Source organism: Natator depressus, chromosome 11 (genome assembly GCF_965152275.1).
Source record: "Natator depressus isolate rNatDep1 chromosome 11, rNatDep2.hap1, whole genome shotgun sequence".
Classification (NCBI taxonomy): Eukaryota; Metazoa; Chordata; order Testudines; family Cheloniidae; genus Natator; species Natator depressus.
In genome coordinates this window covers 55,690,796-55,707,957 of record NC_134244.1, presented here as the reverse complement: position 1 = coordinate 55,707,957, position 17,162 = coordinate 55,690,796, and the positions used below count along the sequence as shown (strand labels likewise).

The 17,162-nt window shown below is 40.7% G+C and overlaps 1 protein-coding gene across 2 annotated transcripts in view; it reads left to right on the top strand.

The window, feature by feature from the left end:
* Positions 1 to 17,162, top strand: part of HECW2 (HECT, C2 and WW domain containing E3 ubiquitin protein ligase 2) — a 256,874-nt gene that overhangs the window by 192,402 nt on the left and 47,310 nt on the right. For both annotated transcript variants that reach the window (XM_074967801.1, XM_074967802.1), the window contains 6 exons: positions 435 to 585; positions 981 to 1,084; positions 3,155 to 3,279; positions 5,491 to 5,676; positions 14,568 to 14,702; positions 16,287 to 16,389. In XM_074967801.1, the coding sequence (XP_074823902.1) occupies positions 435 to 585; positions 981 to 1,084; positions 3,155 to 3,279; positions 5,491 to 5,676; positions 14,568 to 14,702; positions 16,287 to 16,389 (804 nt within the window). The remainder of the gene's footprint in view (positions 1 to 434; positions 586 to 980; positions 1,085 to 3,154; positions 3,280 to 5,490; positions 5,677 to 14,567; positions 14,703 to 16,286; positions 16,390 to 17,162) is intronic.

Sequence of the window (17,162 nt, the reverse complement as noted above, 5' to 3'; positions counted from 1 at the left end):
TAATTTCACATACAGCATTGTCACATATATTTTACAATGATATTATTGACCAGAGTGGTGGTAGTTTTCAAATGATACCTCACAAGGCATATTTTGTACGAACCATCATTGCACTAGTGCACAGGGTGTGAACACACAGATTCTGCCGAGGGTCACACACTCCCCAGTCAGTGGAGCATCAGCACATGTTGGATAATCCATATTACATGTGAATTCTGTAAAAACTCAGGACAGTGGGAGGCTGATTTGCAGAATAACATCTGAGAGAAGCCTGGGGTTTTAGCTATGAGTCATGTAGACAGAGGGCAATCAAAAAGTGCTGGATTGAAAGAATCTTGTAGAAGAGAAATAGAAACTCAGGACAACAGGTGTTGTTTAAAAAGCAGCAAAATTTAAAGAAAAATCATACCTCATGACGATTTATTGCTGTTCAGACTGGGAGGCCCGAATCGACAGCCATGGGAGGATATTCTACGTGGATCATGTAAACAGAACAACAACATGGCAGCGACCCACAGCTCCTCCAGCCCCACAGATCCTCCAGAGGTCAAATTCTATACAGCAAATGGAGCAGCTGAATCGCCGGTGAGAATTGTTGTCCGTGATTATTAAGTTTATAGTACCAAAAGTGTGCTTGGCATGAGGACTAAGTCCCAGCTGCTACCATGAGTAGCTCTGTGCCGTCTTTTGTAGACCAGTGGATCTTAAGTGTGGTTCTTCTGAATGTCCCCCTGAATCTGGATGCAGGCTACTATAATCTGTGTTCCATTAATGTTCAGTGGCAACCTGGCCAAAAACAATGGGTAAGGAACCACAAAAATTCAGGCCACAGAAGGCTATGAATAATCAGACATCAGTGGATTTTAAGCTGCACGGGAGAAAAAGCAAATGAAACAAGTTTCAGTAGTTGGAGTTTCCTAGAGCCAGATGTAGGGTATATTCACCCTATAGTGTATGTAAATCCAGTGTTGTAATTCTAGATATCAGAGTATTCGTCGAACGATGACTAATGATAGGCCTGAAGAGCACCCACATGCCATTGATGGAGCTGGAGAGGATACTGACTTCCATCATTCTAATGCAGGTAAAAATAAAACTGATGTCGATCAATAGAGAGTTCAGCCAATCAGCCATTTAGCGAGAGCAAGATAAGGAGAATCGTATTTTCTGTCTGCATAGAACTGGATCACCGTTTACTATCATTTACTGTCCTGTTTCTGCAGGCGATGGCTCGGCTTATTAGGACTTACTCAATCAGCATGTTGAAGAATTGTGTGTGTGTGTGTGTGTGTTTCAGCTTCTTTACTCTCTCACGTTAGGAAGCTATGTAAATGGCTAATGTAGGCCATTTGCATAAAAATGTTCTGCAGCTGTCAACTTTTTTAGTGATTAGTATTATTAATGGTGGCATAGAGAGAACAGCAGGCTATTCTGTAGCAATTCCTTTCACTCTGTTAATATGAATTCCCCTTCTTCTCTTGACTTCTGAGCTCATTATCAATGTTGCTTCTGTTGCTAATGTCAGGGAAGATGAGCTTAGAGTTTGAATGAATTAAACCGCAGAATTATATACCTGAGAAGTAACCTGAATCCTCCATTTTGTCAGGCAATTTCAAGTCTGAAATTGTGAGGTTTTTCCATTGTTAAAGTTAACCCCTTGAAGCCAAAAGTCAGGGTCTTTCTCAGTGCATAATTTCATTGTTGGCAACGGGGGGAGGAGCACAGGGACTGCTGGAGGTGCCAAGAAGCTAATTAGATGTTCCACTACTGACTTTCACAAAAGAAGTGATGAGAATGTCATCTGAGAACAAGGCAGCGTTCCTATGATGGACATACAGTGGGAGGAATTGAGGGAAGTACTGCATGAGCAGTAGCTCTAAGAATCTTTTTCTCCTCTTATTCATCTCTCTTCTCTTCCATTTTTCAGAACTCCTTCAATTCTTGACATATTTTTCTCCATATTTGTTTCAGATAGTACCTTTGTTTCCCACTCTCCCCTCCTTTATTATGTTCCCTATCTTTCTCCATTTGCATTTATCATTTCCTTCCTTCTTTTGTCTCTCTCCCATCACTCCCCCCATTTGAAGTCCCTGTTCTTCCCTCAGCATTTATTCCCACTTAACACCTGTCCCTTCCCTCTTCCTGTCTCCTCTATTAAGTTATATACTCTAGTTTTTTAAAGTATAGTGTTCTTCCTAACGGAGCTCATTTGTCATTTACGGATGGCTGGACTTCCCAGAATTAGTGAGGAAGGATGACCCGGTGCATATTGTCACACACATAAAAGAAAGGGCTTGTGAAGGATGGAAAATGGCATGATTTTTGGTGGACCTGGGTACGATCGTGATCCCAATCTATGTTTACAACCTCCCATCTACTTTAAAATCTGTATCCAAATCTCCTGTTTGTTTTAAAAGAGCCTTACTAGTTGCCCTTTCTAGTTGAAAGAATATAACAAATGATATGCATGGTTCCTCTCCGGTTCATGATATTTGTGAGAAATCAATAAGCAAAAGCGGCTGCTCAGGGGACACCCAAATGTTTATCATATCCATCTGGAAACATGGAACTGAAATCAATTTCCGTACCCAACTTTTTCTTTCCTCCATTGTGTGAGCATTTTGGTTAAATACTGTACAACAGATCAGTGCTTCATTGCTGGCTATCTTGTAGTAGGAGAAGTGGAACATATAAGAAATTACATTAATTTTATATGCACTGTATGTATTCACGTTGGTTGGCATTAAAAACAATCAGTATTTGTGTGCAGTTACAGCACAATGGTATCTGACACACCACAGTTGCCTTCTTTTCCGTTTGTAGGAATATGGCTCTTGTATCCCAAGTACCATTGTGTGGTGACTGTGGGTAAATACTGATTTGTAAGAGCGGCACTTCTGTATATCTTACATCAGAAAACATTAAAAACTGTTACTACACTGTTACCCTGGAAACCTCTGATATCTTCAGCAAACATGCATTGATAAATTAGGATTATTTGAGGTACACTTATGTAGAGAATGTTTTAAGAACCAGAGAGAAATGTCCATCAAGGAATTATCATGAGTGTATAATGCAAATCAGTGTCGTTGTTTGCAGTGAGGTTTTGTTAAAAGTTATTACTGGAAACCTTTGTCACTCACTTCGTTGTTAGATTTTCGAAGGGAGAATGTGCTGCCTCACTCTACCTCCAGATCCAGGCTTACTTTATTGCTGCAGTCTCCTCCGGTGAAATTCCTTATCAGTCCAGAGTTCTTTACAGTGCTGCATTCTAACCCTGTGAGTACAGTGTATACCGACATGCAATTTCATAAATATATGTTGATAAATATGGGCACATCTGTGGTCTCTGTATTTTTCTTATATACAAAAATCTTACTCAATATTTTGAGGCTAAGATATGAAAAAGGAAACTATGTGATGAGCTACTCAGTACGGGGCATTTATTACTTTACTATTCAAACTGTGCATATCCATGAAAACACTGGAAAATTGGCAGTATGTACCAGCTGTTAAGTCAAGGTTTTCGACTTCATCTGTGCTGCGGAACTGCAGCGTTTATTTGTTATGGGTCTGGTTCACCACTGCATTACATTAGATGTGCAGAAAACTGGAGTGATGCAATGGTGAATCTTTTTTTGTTTGTTTGTTTTTGGTATTTTATTTATTTTATTTGTTTGTTTACAGTGGTAACTGTTAAAGAACCAGTATTTACCCATTTACCAACGTGTTGTTTGAGATGCTTCAGTTATTGTCTACTTTGCACTCAGTGAACCTCTGCATTATCAGATATCACTCTAGTAATGGTGATAAATATTAACTTTGTAATGGCTACTACCGTATACAGCATTGTAAGTGTATATGGCGTTATACAATAGAGGGAAGGTGCCAAACAAATAAATCTCTGCCCTGAACAGCTTACAATCTACAGACATGACTGGATACAGTATATACTGGTAAGTGTATTCAGGTAGATATAGGAAATCCCACTGCTTTAGTGCGTTCTTTTGGAGCTGGATGTGTGTTCTTTTGGAGCTGGGTGTGATATAAAAACTGCCCCTGGAGGCATTACAGTGCCTTTAGTTTTTACTTTTGGCTTATCTGTTTGCCCAGTGTTACTGTTGCAAAACATAACTAATGTGCTTCTTGCAACAGGTGATCCACCTATAAAGGGTGAAATACACCCCTGCAGATGGCCAGTTGTGTGCACTATTCAAGTTACATTATTTTGAGGATTTAAGTATAGCATATTCATACTCACCTATTTTATATGAAAGTACATTAGAAATCATTGAATAAAAGAGGCCTCTTGTGTTGTTTTCCCCCATATTTGATTTAAATTTTTCCCTATTTATTCTCCAATAGTCTCTTTCCTACATAGTTTTTCTGTTCAGTATTTTTTCCTTGCATGTTATAAACAGAAATAATGTAATGAATACTTCACTGTCTGCAAGTACTCCTGTTAATAATTCAGTGGCTTTAAAACTACTGGGCAGTGTTAGTTTTAATCGTATGGTATGTGTATTGTTCCAATCAGCTGCATGGAATCTAGCCTGCATAGCTGCATCTTTAATTCATAAGGCAGGGGTCCATTTTTGTTTGATGAAAAAAAGGCATGTGTATATGTAGAGCTACAATCAAACATGCCAAGTGTCCTTTTAGAATCCAAGTAGGTCGAAACAATGTTAATGTAAATCCCTGGTGACTTTCCATAAAAGAATATATATAATACACTTTCAGTTTTGTTGCCAGGTACAATGGCTACATTATTCTATATATATTACCCTTAAGAGAATGCTTAAGAAGGCATTGTGAAGTCTCTGCAATTTAGGCCAATTTTACTGCTAGAAGAAGCAGTCATAACTACACCAACATCAGCGAAGTGGAATGCTGGAAAATATAGTTTGCACCTCATTGGGTGAATAGAGTCAGGCAATGAAGACTTCATGGCTTTTCTTCTGCTATTATTGTTCAGCTGGAAACAGTTTCCTTCAAAGTTTATTAGAGCTGCAGGCCATAAATTTACATTAGGAAGGCTGCCTTTGCAGGGAAAAAGAGCTAAATACTTTTGTTTGATTAAAATATAGATACTTCGGAAAAGTCTGCAAGAATAAAACATTTATGAACAAATATATTGGGAAGTGTTTATTTCATAACCGCTTCCCACTCTGCTATTCTTTCTTTAATGTCCATTCTTCCATATTGCTGACTATTTATCTAATTGTCAGGGCCCCAGTTCAGCAAATCACTAAAGCACATGCATAACTTTAAACATGTGAGCAGTCCTGCTGAATTCAGTGAGACTGCTCCTGGGCAAGGACCAGTGCCCACTGAACTCAGGCTTAAGTGCTTTGCTGGTTTGGGGTTCAAGTTATTATCCACTCATTGGAACATAGGACACTCATCCAACTGTTGGACTGATGGTCCATCTATGTAGATGTTTAACTTCTAATGTCCTTTCCTGAAATTAGTTTACTATGAATTTTTCAGAGTGCCTACCGCATGTTTACAAACAACACGTGTTTGAAGCACATGATCACCAAAGTCCGGCGGGACACCCACCATTTTGAGCGTTACCAGCATAATCGAGATTTGGTGGGCTTCCTCAATATGTTTGCTAACAAACAGCTGGAGCTGCCGAGAGGTTGGGAAATGAAGCATGACCATCAGGGCAAGGTACCTGGAACACACATGTAACGCTGGTTGGATTTTGTCTTTGTAATGATGGGATTGAAGCATCTGCTCTTAAAAGCCTTCTAGATTTAAGGCTGTAGTTGGGCCACTTTCAAAGAATTAGGATCTTTTAACCCATCCTTTGAATTAGAAATGTTCATTGTCAGAAAAGTTATGATATTTTATTTCAGAAGTAAAAGTTTAAATTTGTTCTGTGGTTCCCACATTAATTTTCCTTTTTTTTTTTAAGTTGGTGTGATATTGGATCTGCTTCTTTCCTTGGGAAAATATTATTGAATACTATTGAGGAGGGGGCAATTACAGTTACTTTTTGTATGACCGTGATATTTAGAATTTTATATTCAATACTAAGTAAACAAAAATTAAGTTGAAGCTACCATTGGGAATTTTCAATGGCCTTACATTGTAATAGTGCTACCTAGAGTGGCATTTCCTCCTTTGCATAGGTATAGGAAAGAATAAAAGTGTACTAGAATTAACATGTGAGGGAGTGATAGTGATATCTATTTGGATGAGAAATAAATGGTAATTAGGACTAGAGAGAGACAAGGTGGAGGAGGTAATATCTTTTTTGGACTACCTTCTGTTGGTCAGAGAGACAAGCTTTCAAGCTTCCAGACTTGTTCTTCAAGCCTGTGAAATGTATTCAAAGTGTCACAACTAAATACGAGGTGGAACAGATTGTTTGTTTAGCATAAGTAGTTCACATATTTTAAAGGACCTTTCAATGGCCAGTTAACACCTCTCCAGTCGTGGTGGTGGTGGTGGGGAATATAAGCACCCAGATATAGGGTGAGTACTTTGTGAAAAGTGTTCACCCACAAGTGATGCAGTGTTTTTGTCTTTTATCATTGTGTGAGTTCATTTCAGGAGCATAGTGATTGTCTGCTTTCACCTACATAATTGTTGTTGGGACATTTAGTGTGCTGTAGGAAGTACATCACATGCTGTAATAGGCATGTGTAGGACTCATGGATCTTGAAAGGTGTGTTGTTGGGGCTGTTGATTGTTGTAGCAATGGAGACATGTCTGCAGGTTTTGCGTCTGTTGGTCTGGCAGGGTCTGGTGCTGCTTTGAGTTGAATCCTAGTCTGTGGGGTGCTTGCTTCTGATGATGAGCTTGGTGAGGTGGTGGGTTGTTTGAAAGCCAGAGAAGGGTTTCAGGGAAGATTTCTGTCAGGAAGTGGTTGTCATCAAGTATGGATTGTAACTATTTAATGATACTTGGTATGGGTTCTTTGTATGGGTGAGCTGGTAGGTGACAACTAAGGGTATAATAAACCTCCCTCCAACCATACACCCTACCTTTGACCCCACACTGGAACCAGTAGGAGGTATCATTAAACAAGTACAGACCATATTTGATAGGGACCACATCCTGAAAGAAATCTTTCCTGAACTCCCTCTTCTGACCTGTAAGCAACCCCCCAGCCTCTCCAAGCTCATCATCATAAGCAAGCTTCATACAATCCAGGACCCACCAACTCAAAGCGGCGCCAGACCCTGCCAGAACATGAAGAAGAGCTCTGTGCAGCTTGAAAGCTCATCTCTTTCACCAACAGAAGTTGATCCCATACAAGATATTACCTCACCCACCTTATCTCTAATATCCTGGAACCAACACAGCTTCAACAAAACTGCATGCAACAATTAGGACTATAGTCTGACTAAGACAATAAGTGCCTATGTCTATAATTCTTGGCTATGTTTAGCCATGAATGTTTGCGTGTCCACATGAGTAATGTGCTTGACACCTGAAAGGAATACAGACTCCAAACCGAAGGCAAGAAATATGCTTGAGGTATGTTGTTGTCTTGGATTTATTACTTTGCAGCTTTAAGGAAAACATTGTGTAAAAATGGTGGGGGAGATACAATTATTTTAACTTCCTTTTTCTTCCTCTTCCTCTCTGTCTCACTGAGCCCTTCCCCTTAAATTTCCTGGAGTCCAGTTCTCTCCCTGAAGAATATGAGTAACTCCATTTTGAGTTCAGTAGGAGCTACTCATATCCTCCAGAGGGAGAATCAAACCCTGGATTTCTGTGTGTAGTACTTGGTGATCGTGATTAATTCATCTGTAATAAAACACAGAGGAAGCACTGAGTAAAGCCTCAGAGAAAGCTCTTTATTTTGAAGTGTATTTTCTGTGTCCTAGCTCAGGATTGCTGATTCTCACCATTATGAATTGGCTTTTACACGAGTAGTACTTGCTTCCGCAGTGACCAGTGGAAGCTGAGTCACAGTAGAAAAATTTATTCAGTACAGTAGAGGAATTGTAGCATGTGTATGACCTAAATGAGGGCTTGGTTGGCCTAAATTGTACCATGTGCATTGCTTGTCCAATACTTGTGCCACAATGCATAAATATATCTTCTGCTTGCCTTAGTACTTGTGCTGATGGTGATCGTACCCACCTCTGTTGTGCTGCAATTAAAAAATTCTTTCTTTTTATTATGCTTTAACATATTTGTAAGGTGACAGCAGGTGAAAAATAAAACACATATCTCATGTGCACAAGTGAATTCTTGGATTAATATATCGTGATTAGAGGATGAATGACTGAGTGGGACCCTGCCAGTTAGAGGATATATGGATATTTTTCTTCATGACACAAATTATTAGGCCAATGGCAGTGAAGAAGATTAAAGTGTCTTATTTCACAGATCAGCAGCTAGAGCAAAGAGACAAAGAATGGGACAAGTGGGCTTTACTCCCCAGTAGATGCTGATGTTTCTTACGTCTGCGCAATTGGCTGTGAATTGAGGTCCATTGGTAGAACTCTGTGGGGAAGCTTAGGCAGAACTAGTTCTGAAATGCCTGTCTCTAAACTAAACAGCCTTCTCATTTAAAAAAAAAAAATCTTTCCTGGATTTGCAAGCAAATCATACATAGAAAACCAGTGTATAAACAGAAAACAAGTGTATAAATAGTATGTGTTGGGGAATGTTAAAATAAAGTTGAACCTTGATGAAGTAAAGTATTAAAACAAGCGTTCACAGCCTTTTTTGAAATAACTTTTATTTAAAAATCTATAGTTCTTGAAGGGGAAGGGATTTAATTTTTGGTCAAACCAAAATTCTGTCACTTTGCACAACTATTGTAAGCTTCCTGGCTGTACCTTGCCAGGACCAGTGATAGGAGTCTCTTTAAAATTAGGATTTTTTTTTTTTAGTGTGTGTGCGTGTGTGTGCGTGCTCAGCTCAGTTTCCAGCTGTGGTGTCAGCATCCAGATTAGCCCAGAGATTTGAAGTTCCAATGACTTTCTTTAAGGAAGCTTCAGCGCAGTAAATCTGCACTTTATTATATTATAGACTGCTGCTGGCTGGCCTAAAAGCATTCATGCTTAATAAGACATGATCACCCTTGATATAATCTTTAAGCATAGTTTAACTGGGTACAAAAAAGCATTACATGCGATGTTAGATGGCTGCATTAATCAGAGAATTGGGCATCTGCAAGAAAGTTCTAAACAAGTAACTTTTTTCGTATCGAATCATTGTTTTTATTTGTTTTTCTAAATATACTCTATTATAAGGTTGGTACATTGAAGTCAGCCTTTGGAAGGTTGTCTTGCCTCCTTCAAAATACTGATAGATAGGGTTGGATAAAATAGATATAAGTGCCTGAAAAGAATTACTGGACACTTGCTAGTAAGAGAATTAAACCTATTAGCTGGGGCATAGATATCAAAGATGACATGGCCCGTTCCCTCTGCCTCCTTGCAGAAATTTAAAAAGCCAATATTGAAATTGGTAAAACCGGTTCCATCCTGCTTACAGAGTAGTTTAGTATTCTTTAATGCCTGGATCCTGTGTAACCAGTGTCACAAATGACATCACTGTTTTGCCAGGTAGACACCACTAGCCTGAGGCTCAAACATTGCCATTAGCAAAAACATTTCAAAATTCAACAGAGAAACATTATGCTTAATTTATACATTTATAGATATCTCAGCTGAGCAAAACGTATATAGTTTTCCTGTATAAAGTTTGTCTCATCCCAGATACCAATTTGTAAGGCATATCTCTCTTTAGCTCCAGATTACCAGACAGCATCGTGACAATCAGGGTCCTTAAGAGTTTTGGTGTCCTCTGCTGAACTATTCCTAATATGTTGGAGCCTCAGTTTCTTTTATGTTCACATTTATTAAGTGAAAACTTCAAAACAGTAACCATAAATTATAGTCACAATAGGGACAGTACACAGATACAATCCCTCCCCCCTCTGACAACCCCCTTCTCCCAAATTCCAAACTTTCCACACCTCAAACCCATTGTCCTGAAAACTAAAAGGACAATTTGATATCGTAGTCCCATGCCATAGTCTGAAGCTTCTTTTGGTTCTCCTTTGTGTCTTGTGAACTTTCCAGAAGTGACCCTATGCTCCCCACCATAATAAATAATACTTATCTCTTCTATAGCATGACTCATGTTTTCTGTCTGTCTATTTTCATACAGCTTATAAGAGGAACTCTGATTTCATCTTCAAGTGATTGCATATGTCCATTCCACTGTGGGGCGGGGGTGTGTGTGTGCATGTCTCATGCACTGGTAACAGAAAGTTTTCCCTAATAGGGGTGGGCAGGCGGGTGCCCTACCTTACCTCATGCCTGGAGTCAAGGATATAAAGGGTGGAGCGAACCACCGCGTCCTCCTTCAGTTCCTTTTTTACCATCTATGGTCGGAGCATGTTGTTGTACTTTGGTAGTCTTTTGCCTTTAAATGTGTATGTAGTTAGTGTACAATGGTCCATAGTAGTTAGTGGTACTCGTTTTTTCATCCAGTTGGGTGTTTGTTTTTATTTTTTTCTTAAAGTTCATTTTTAATTGTTTTGGCTTGTCCAGGCTTTGCTCAGGACCAGGGGAGCTTGTGCAGCTTTCAAGAAGCAGCTGCAAACCACAGCGTAAAACTGCCTCAGGCTTCTGGGGCACATGGTCACTTGTACATATGTGACACACAAGCCAAGATCCACCTCTTGTGTATGCAGGCATGGCTAAAACCTGTCTAGTGCCAGGAGGTACACCACCTGGGCAAGTTGGCATACATCCCAGCCTGAGTATTGTCATCCCTGGATGGATGGATCCCCCCAGGCATTGTGTTCAGGGCAGTCCCATTCTTACCAGTTCTCCCCTCAGTGGCTTCCATCATGGAGTGGGGAGCTGCAAGCCCAAGGTATGTGGTCTATTCACATGGCCAGGCTACACATAAATGTTCTCAAACTGTGAAGCAGCATGCAACATTCTGAGCATGTCAGCAGTTCCTGTCACCCATTCATTCAGGCCAGGTGCTCATGGCGAGCACCACAGCTATGTTTTATGTAAACAAGCACCAAGTCAGACAACCTGTGTCAGGAGGCAGTCAAGAAGTGGGATTTCAATATAAGGAATTATATGACTCCCAAGGCTTCACACCTGCTGATCTAAGCAGAGACCACGAACTCTCTCAGCCCATGAATTCTAATGTGTCGGTATTTCAAGTTGTGGGAATTCCTACAGTAGATATGTTTGCAACATGGCAGAACAGGATATGCCCCCACTTTTGTTCCAAAGCTGGCCACAGTCAGGGTTCCATATCAGACACTTTCCTATTTCCATGAAACAATGATATACTATATGCTTACCCACCAGTACCTCTCATTCCCAGAGTGATATTGAAAGGCAAATAGACAGAGGAAGGATGATCCTCATAGACCCAGCCTGACCAAGACAACCCTGTACTTTGATCTGCGCAGGCTGTCCCTTACTTCTCCAGCTAGTCAAGGACTATAATCTTATAAAACCACAGTCAGGTGTTGCATCTCAACTCAACAAGTGCTTCACTTCAAGAGTTGGTTTCTTGTTGGTTAATGCCAGAAGTGGCACGCTGTTCAGCAGCGATCCAGAATATTCTGCTTACACCTTAGCTTCCTTACCATAAGTGGAAACACTTCTCCATGTGGGTGACCCACCAATATGTGTCTCTTAATCTTCAGTCTAGAAGATTTTGAACTATGTTCTACACCTGAAAGAGTCAGATCTGTGTGCAGTGTAGTTGTAGCCGTGTCGGTCCCAGGATATTAGAGAGACAAGGTGGGTGAGAGAGACAAGCTTTTGTGACCTAAAGGAGAGCTCTGTGTGGCTCTCACCAACAGAAGTTGGTCCTAGGGATGTAAAAGGTTAACCCAGTTAATCTGCCTTAACTCTTAACCTCTCGCCGGCCGACCAGCAGCACCACACCAGCTGGAGCAGGCCCAGCCATGCCGCCCAGCCGGAACCACGCCAGCCAGCTGGAGCGGGCCCAGCCATGCCGCCCGGCTCGACAGCACCGCCCGGCCAGAGAGGCCCTAGCCATGCCAGCGGATCGGCCCCAGTCCCAGCCGCACCGGCCTGCAGGATCAGCCTCACATGCTAAATCAGTTAACCATTTAAACCACACATTTTAATAATTTAAATAGTTAACTTTTTAAATGGTATTTACATCCCTAGTTGGTCTAGTAAAAGATATTAGCTCACCCACTTTGTCCCTCTAAGAGTCAGATCTAGCAGTCAGCTTGATCAAGGTGCATCTGGCTGCAATTCCTACATGTCACACTCGTATTGGTGGAAGGACTATGTTCACTAATCCCATAGCAACCAGATTCCTGAAATGATTGAATAGGCTTTGCCCACTTATTTGGGATTTGGCCCTGCCTTAGGGCTTGAATTTTGTAGGCTCTTAAGGGGCTTCCATTCGAGTCCTTAGTCTCTTGTTCAGTGTTACATCTTTTGTCTAAAGTACTCTTCTTAGTAGCCATCCCCCCCGCTATCAGCCAATATACTTACTGGTCTTTTTTCCAAAGCCACACACTTAGAAAAATAAACAAAAGCTGCATACTCTGGATGTGTGCAGAACTCTGGCTTTTTATCTGGATAGAACAAAACTCCTCCAGGTTTCTTGTCAGCTCTTTGTTTCCTATGCAGAGAGAATGAGAGGTCATCCTGTGATGACACAGACTTTCTAAACGGATTACCAGCTGCATTTTTGTGTGCTATAATGCCAAACTTCTGACACCTCTTGAAAAACTGTCAGTGCATTCAACTAGAGCACATTTAGCATCTACTGGCTTTGTGGGAACCGATCCTCTTGTTGATATTTCCAGGGTAGTGATGTGTATGTACCTTTGCTAGATATTATGAAATTATAACCGCCTCAAGGGGTGACATGAATGTTGGGAAAGCATTCCAACAGTCCCTCTTCAGATGGGACTCTGAGCCCCATCTCCATTGAAAACAGCTTGGGCGTCACCTCTGCTGGAATGGACCTATGTAATCACCTGAAAAAGGAAAAACTGTTACTTACCTTCTTGTAACTGTTGCTCTTCAAGATGTGTTGAATATATCCATTCTGTGACCTACCCTCCTACCCCAGCACATCAAAGTCTCTCATTATGTGATTCTCATGCAAAGGAAGTGAAGGAGAGTTGGGGGAGTGGGTTCCACCCTTTATATCTTTAGATCCAGGCACAAGGAAGCCAGGTTACCCTTACAAGTACCGCTAGGGAAAACTGTCTAACATTGGTGCATGAAATCTCCTCCACAGCCATGCACACAATAGAGTGGACATGTGCAACGCATCTTGCAGAACAACACTTATGAGAAGATAAGTAACCAGTTTCCTCCTCAACAGTCAAAACTCCCAGCTGAGGAGAAGGCTGTCAGAATTGCGGGGCAGCCAGCTGGGGCAGGAGCAGATGCAGACTGGAGCAGGGGCATGAGCTAGAGCAGAGCAGGCTGAAGTGGGAGTGCGCCCAGGAGCAGTAACAGGGGCTGAAGCATGACCATAGGCAGGCTGTCAGAACTACAAGGCAGCTACTAGTGCTCCTGGCCAGGAAGTGACATTGAACAGACAGGAGGAACTGCTTCCCTTGGGAGCTGATGTACCTGCCTTGGGATCGTCTGGGTGGATTCTCAGTCTAGATATCCTTCTCCCCCTGTGGTGCCACGTGTCTCCTTCACAGTGTCTGAAAATCCCCAAAAGCATGAGAATGGCAAGGAAATGGTTCCCAAGTGTGACGCTAAAACTGGAACAAGTTTAAATTATCTTGGAAAAGAGAGGGGTTTTTGGTTTTTGTTTTTGTGTTTTGGTTTTTTTTTTGCTCTAATTGTATTGCAGCTTGAGGCTTTTTGGGTTTAGGACCCATGATCACGTGGCCTTCTCTCAGCAAATGGCTAACCAGTCAATACTTGTCATTTCTTCTTATCCCAGGAAACCATTGGGCCTGCCTTGAATTCTTTTTTTATATTTTTGGCATCATCTTCTCTGTATCCCTGGTCGATTCTCTAAGTTGGCCTACCTAGAATAGTTCTAGCAGGATGGTGAAAACTCCTTTTAACCTATAATCACACTGTGTCCTCGAACATAATCATATGCTTGATGTGTACACACCCCATCTATATTTATAATGATATGATAAATAACTTGTTAAAGTGCAATGTTGTTGCCACTAAGTGACCTCCTTTTAGATGCATATAGATTAAATGAACTGGTGAATGTGCTGACATAACTTCTGTTAGACATTCACATCCTCTTTTCTAGAAGAACAATCATGATTTGTCTTGGTATTTTCATGTTGTGGGCTATCTGAGGATCTCAAAATGCTGTATAAACATTAATGAATTAAATCTCATAAGTCTTCTGTGAGACACAGACAAATTATCCTTGTTTTACAGAAGGGGAAAACTGAGGCACAGTGAGATAATTTCCTAGTCTCAAAGCAGTGACTGGAACCCAGATCCTCCTGTGCTTTAACTCTCACACACTTTCTCTCCTGCCAGTGTACTTACTGCAGGAAGGTGTAGTTAGGAAGCTCCTAAGTGACAATGAATGTTGACTCTGAAATCTTCTTTTTCCTTTTCTAGGCTTTTTTTGTTGACCACAATTCCCGCACCACCACGTTCATTGACCCACGGCTTCCCTTGCAGAGTAGCAGGCCCACTAGTGCATTAGTGCATCGACAGCACTTAACCAGACAGCGCAGCCACAGTGCTGGTGAGGTAAGCCTGAACTGCTCCTCCTGTTACTTAGCTAACAAGGATTTCAGGATCATCCAGTTTTCACATCATTCCATTCAAACATTATTTTGTCAGTCGTTTAATGGTTCTGCCAGTGTGGTATCCACCTGCAAACGAAAGACGTTCTTACCTTTTGAAAAGCCAATGATGGCCTTTATTGTACAAGGAAAGGTCTGATTTGATTAAGCTAATAATCTGATAGGATTTTATCTGCTGCTATTAAATGGCAGTAACTCCATCAAACCACAGGAGGGCTCTTGAATACAGATTTCTTCACCAAACAGCCGTAGCCTGTTTTTTACTAGCGCAGCAATTCACACTGACTTGGGAAGTGTCAAAGCAAGTAGGCGATTTAATTTAGAAAAACAAGTTTGTGTGCATGCCCGCCTAAACATTATACTGTTTTCCCATCTATTCCATGGTACTATAGACCAAGAAAGGTAAAAATTCTTCTTACCACTGACAGAATGTCAGACCATTAAATGTTATGGTCCATATGATATCACACTAGTAATAATAATATAACCTTTTAAGAACATGGATTCTAAGTAGAAGTGCTTAAAACTCCTTATCTATAATATAAAAAATTCTGTATTTGGGTTCTGATTACAAAGCTCTTGAACTGTATTGTTTTCACTAGAAGGTTTTGAGTAAATTATGTCCTGACTGTAAGATATTTTTATGCTTATAAGCATATGCAAATACTGTAGGCTCGTTCCTTGACTGTACTGAGTTTACCTTCACTGAAGTTGAGGAAAGGGGTGGGGAAGGTGATTCTAAGCCATGTTTCCACTCTCCTCATTTAGGTCTGGTCAGGGACCAACACTGCACTCAGCATAATTTAGAGAAGCTAGAGAGCTGCTCTAATTTATGCTGTCTGTGAGTAGCAACTGTAGCTGATGAGGATCTGCCGAAATGCTTCCTTACTCCTAGCATGCATTTTCCCGACTTCCCACCCCTGACATATGGCTGATGACGACCTGAGAATTCCCTTGCAGTGGGGGAAAACCGGTGCTGCCTCTTTAGGACAGCTTTCTGCACTCTGCAATCTCTAATAATATGATACAATCTGTAATTACATTATCATAAACTCTTTGTTCTTCCCTGCTTTGTTCAGTGCACAGAATGGAGCGGGAATAAGGCAAAGGAATTAATAGTAATAATTAAAAGCAAAAAACCAATGGTAATGCAACAAGATCAAGCCCACAAAAGCAAGAAGTTGCTCTGACATTAAAGTGATTCCTAGTAGTGACCATAATCAAGTGTTGCTTTTCTGTGAAAAATAATTCTGTACAAATAACACCTTCTTGCTCCCTGTGTGAGTTCAGAGTTCCATCTGCTCTATTTGGTGATACAAAATAATTTTGTTTTAGTGCTTTTTACTTGTGTGTGCCCTGCAGAATCCACACAACTGAGAGAGAGTGAGCTGGATTCTAGTGCTTTTCTTAGTCATCATGAGAATTGTTTCCTGTCTTTTAGATCTAGGCCATGATGAAGAAGGTTCATTTGTTTTGTTTTGTTTTGTTATTTGCTTGGTGCTGACCATAATTACTACTGTACTTTTAGGTAGGAGAGGATTCCCGTCATTCAGGACCACCAGTTCTACCAAGACCGTCTAGCACGTTTAATACAGTCAGCAGGGCTCAGTACCAGGACATGGTTCCAGTGGGTATGTCGGGGCTTGGAGTTCTCTTGAGGGAAGTGTACTTTGATTTAACTGTGCATGTCTGGGTGCACTGCTGGGTTTTTCTAATTTTTGCTTTTACTGTATGTTATGGCTAGCTCTATCCATTATCAATCCCTATCATGGAATTTCAATTTGTGTGAGTAATAGTGGAAAAACTTCCAGGCATGACCAATTTATTAATACCAAAATGTTTGCTAGTTAATGCAAAGGGTTTCTTGCATTAAATTTTCTAATTAACTTCCCCTCAGAAGTAACTAGAAGAGTTACAAATAGAGGGCCAGACTCTGTATTGACCTGGACCCTGTGTAGTCCCATTAATTTCAATACAAATATTAGGCTTTTATTTCAGAGGGCTTCCATGAGGTGTGAGGCACCTCAGAATTGGTCAGTAGCCTAAATTTTGTTCTCAGTTACACACACACACAAAAGCCTTTTGTCATAATCGCCACTAAGAAAATAATTTAGTGCGCTGAATTAACAGGCATTGTGCAAATAATCATGATTGATCAATCTGCTTGATCTTTGTTCAGTAGCACAGTCACCACAAATTTAAACTCCTTTCACTTGCTATGGACCCTGCATATTTTTCAGGTTCAGCTTTTGGAGATGTTTTGAACAAAGATACTTTTAATTGCTGTTTAATAATTGACAGTGGAACAGGCACAAACACTTTGAGTGGGCCCTCGCTTCATAGGTGGAACCACTTTAGAGACATGAGTAAATATAAAATATTTATGTAATCTTTTTCTTTGTGA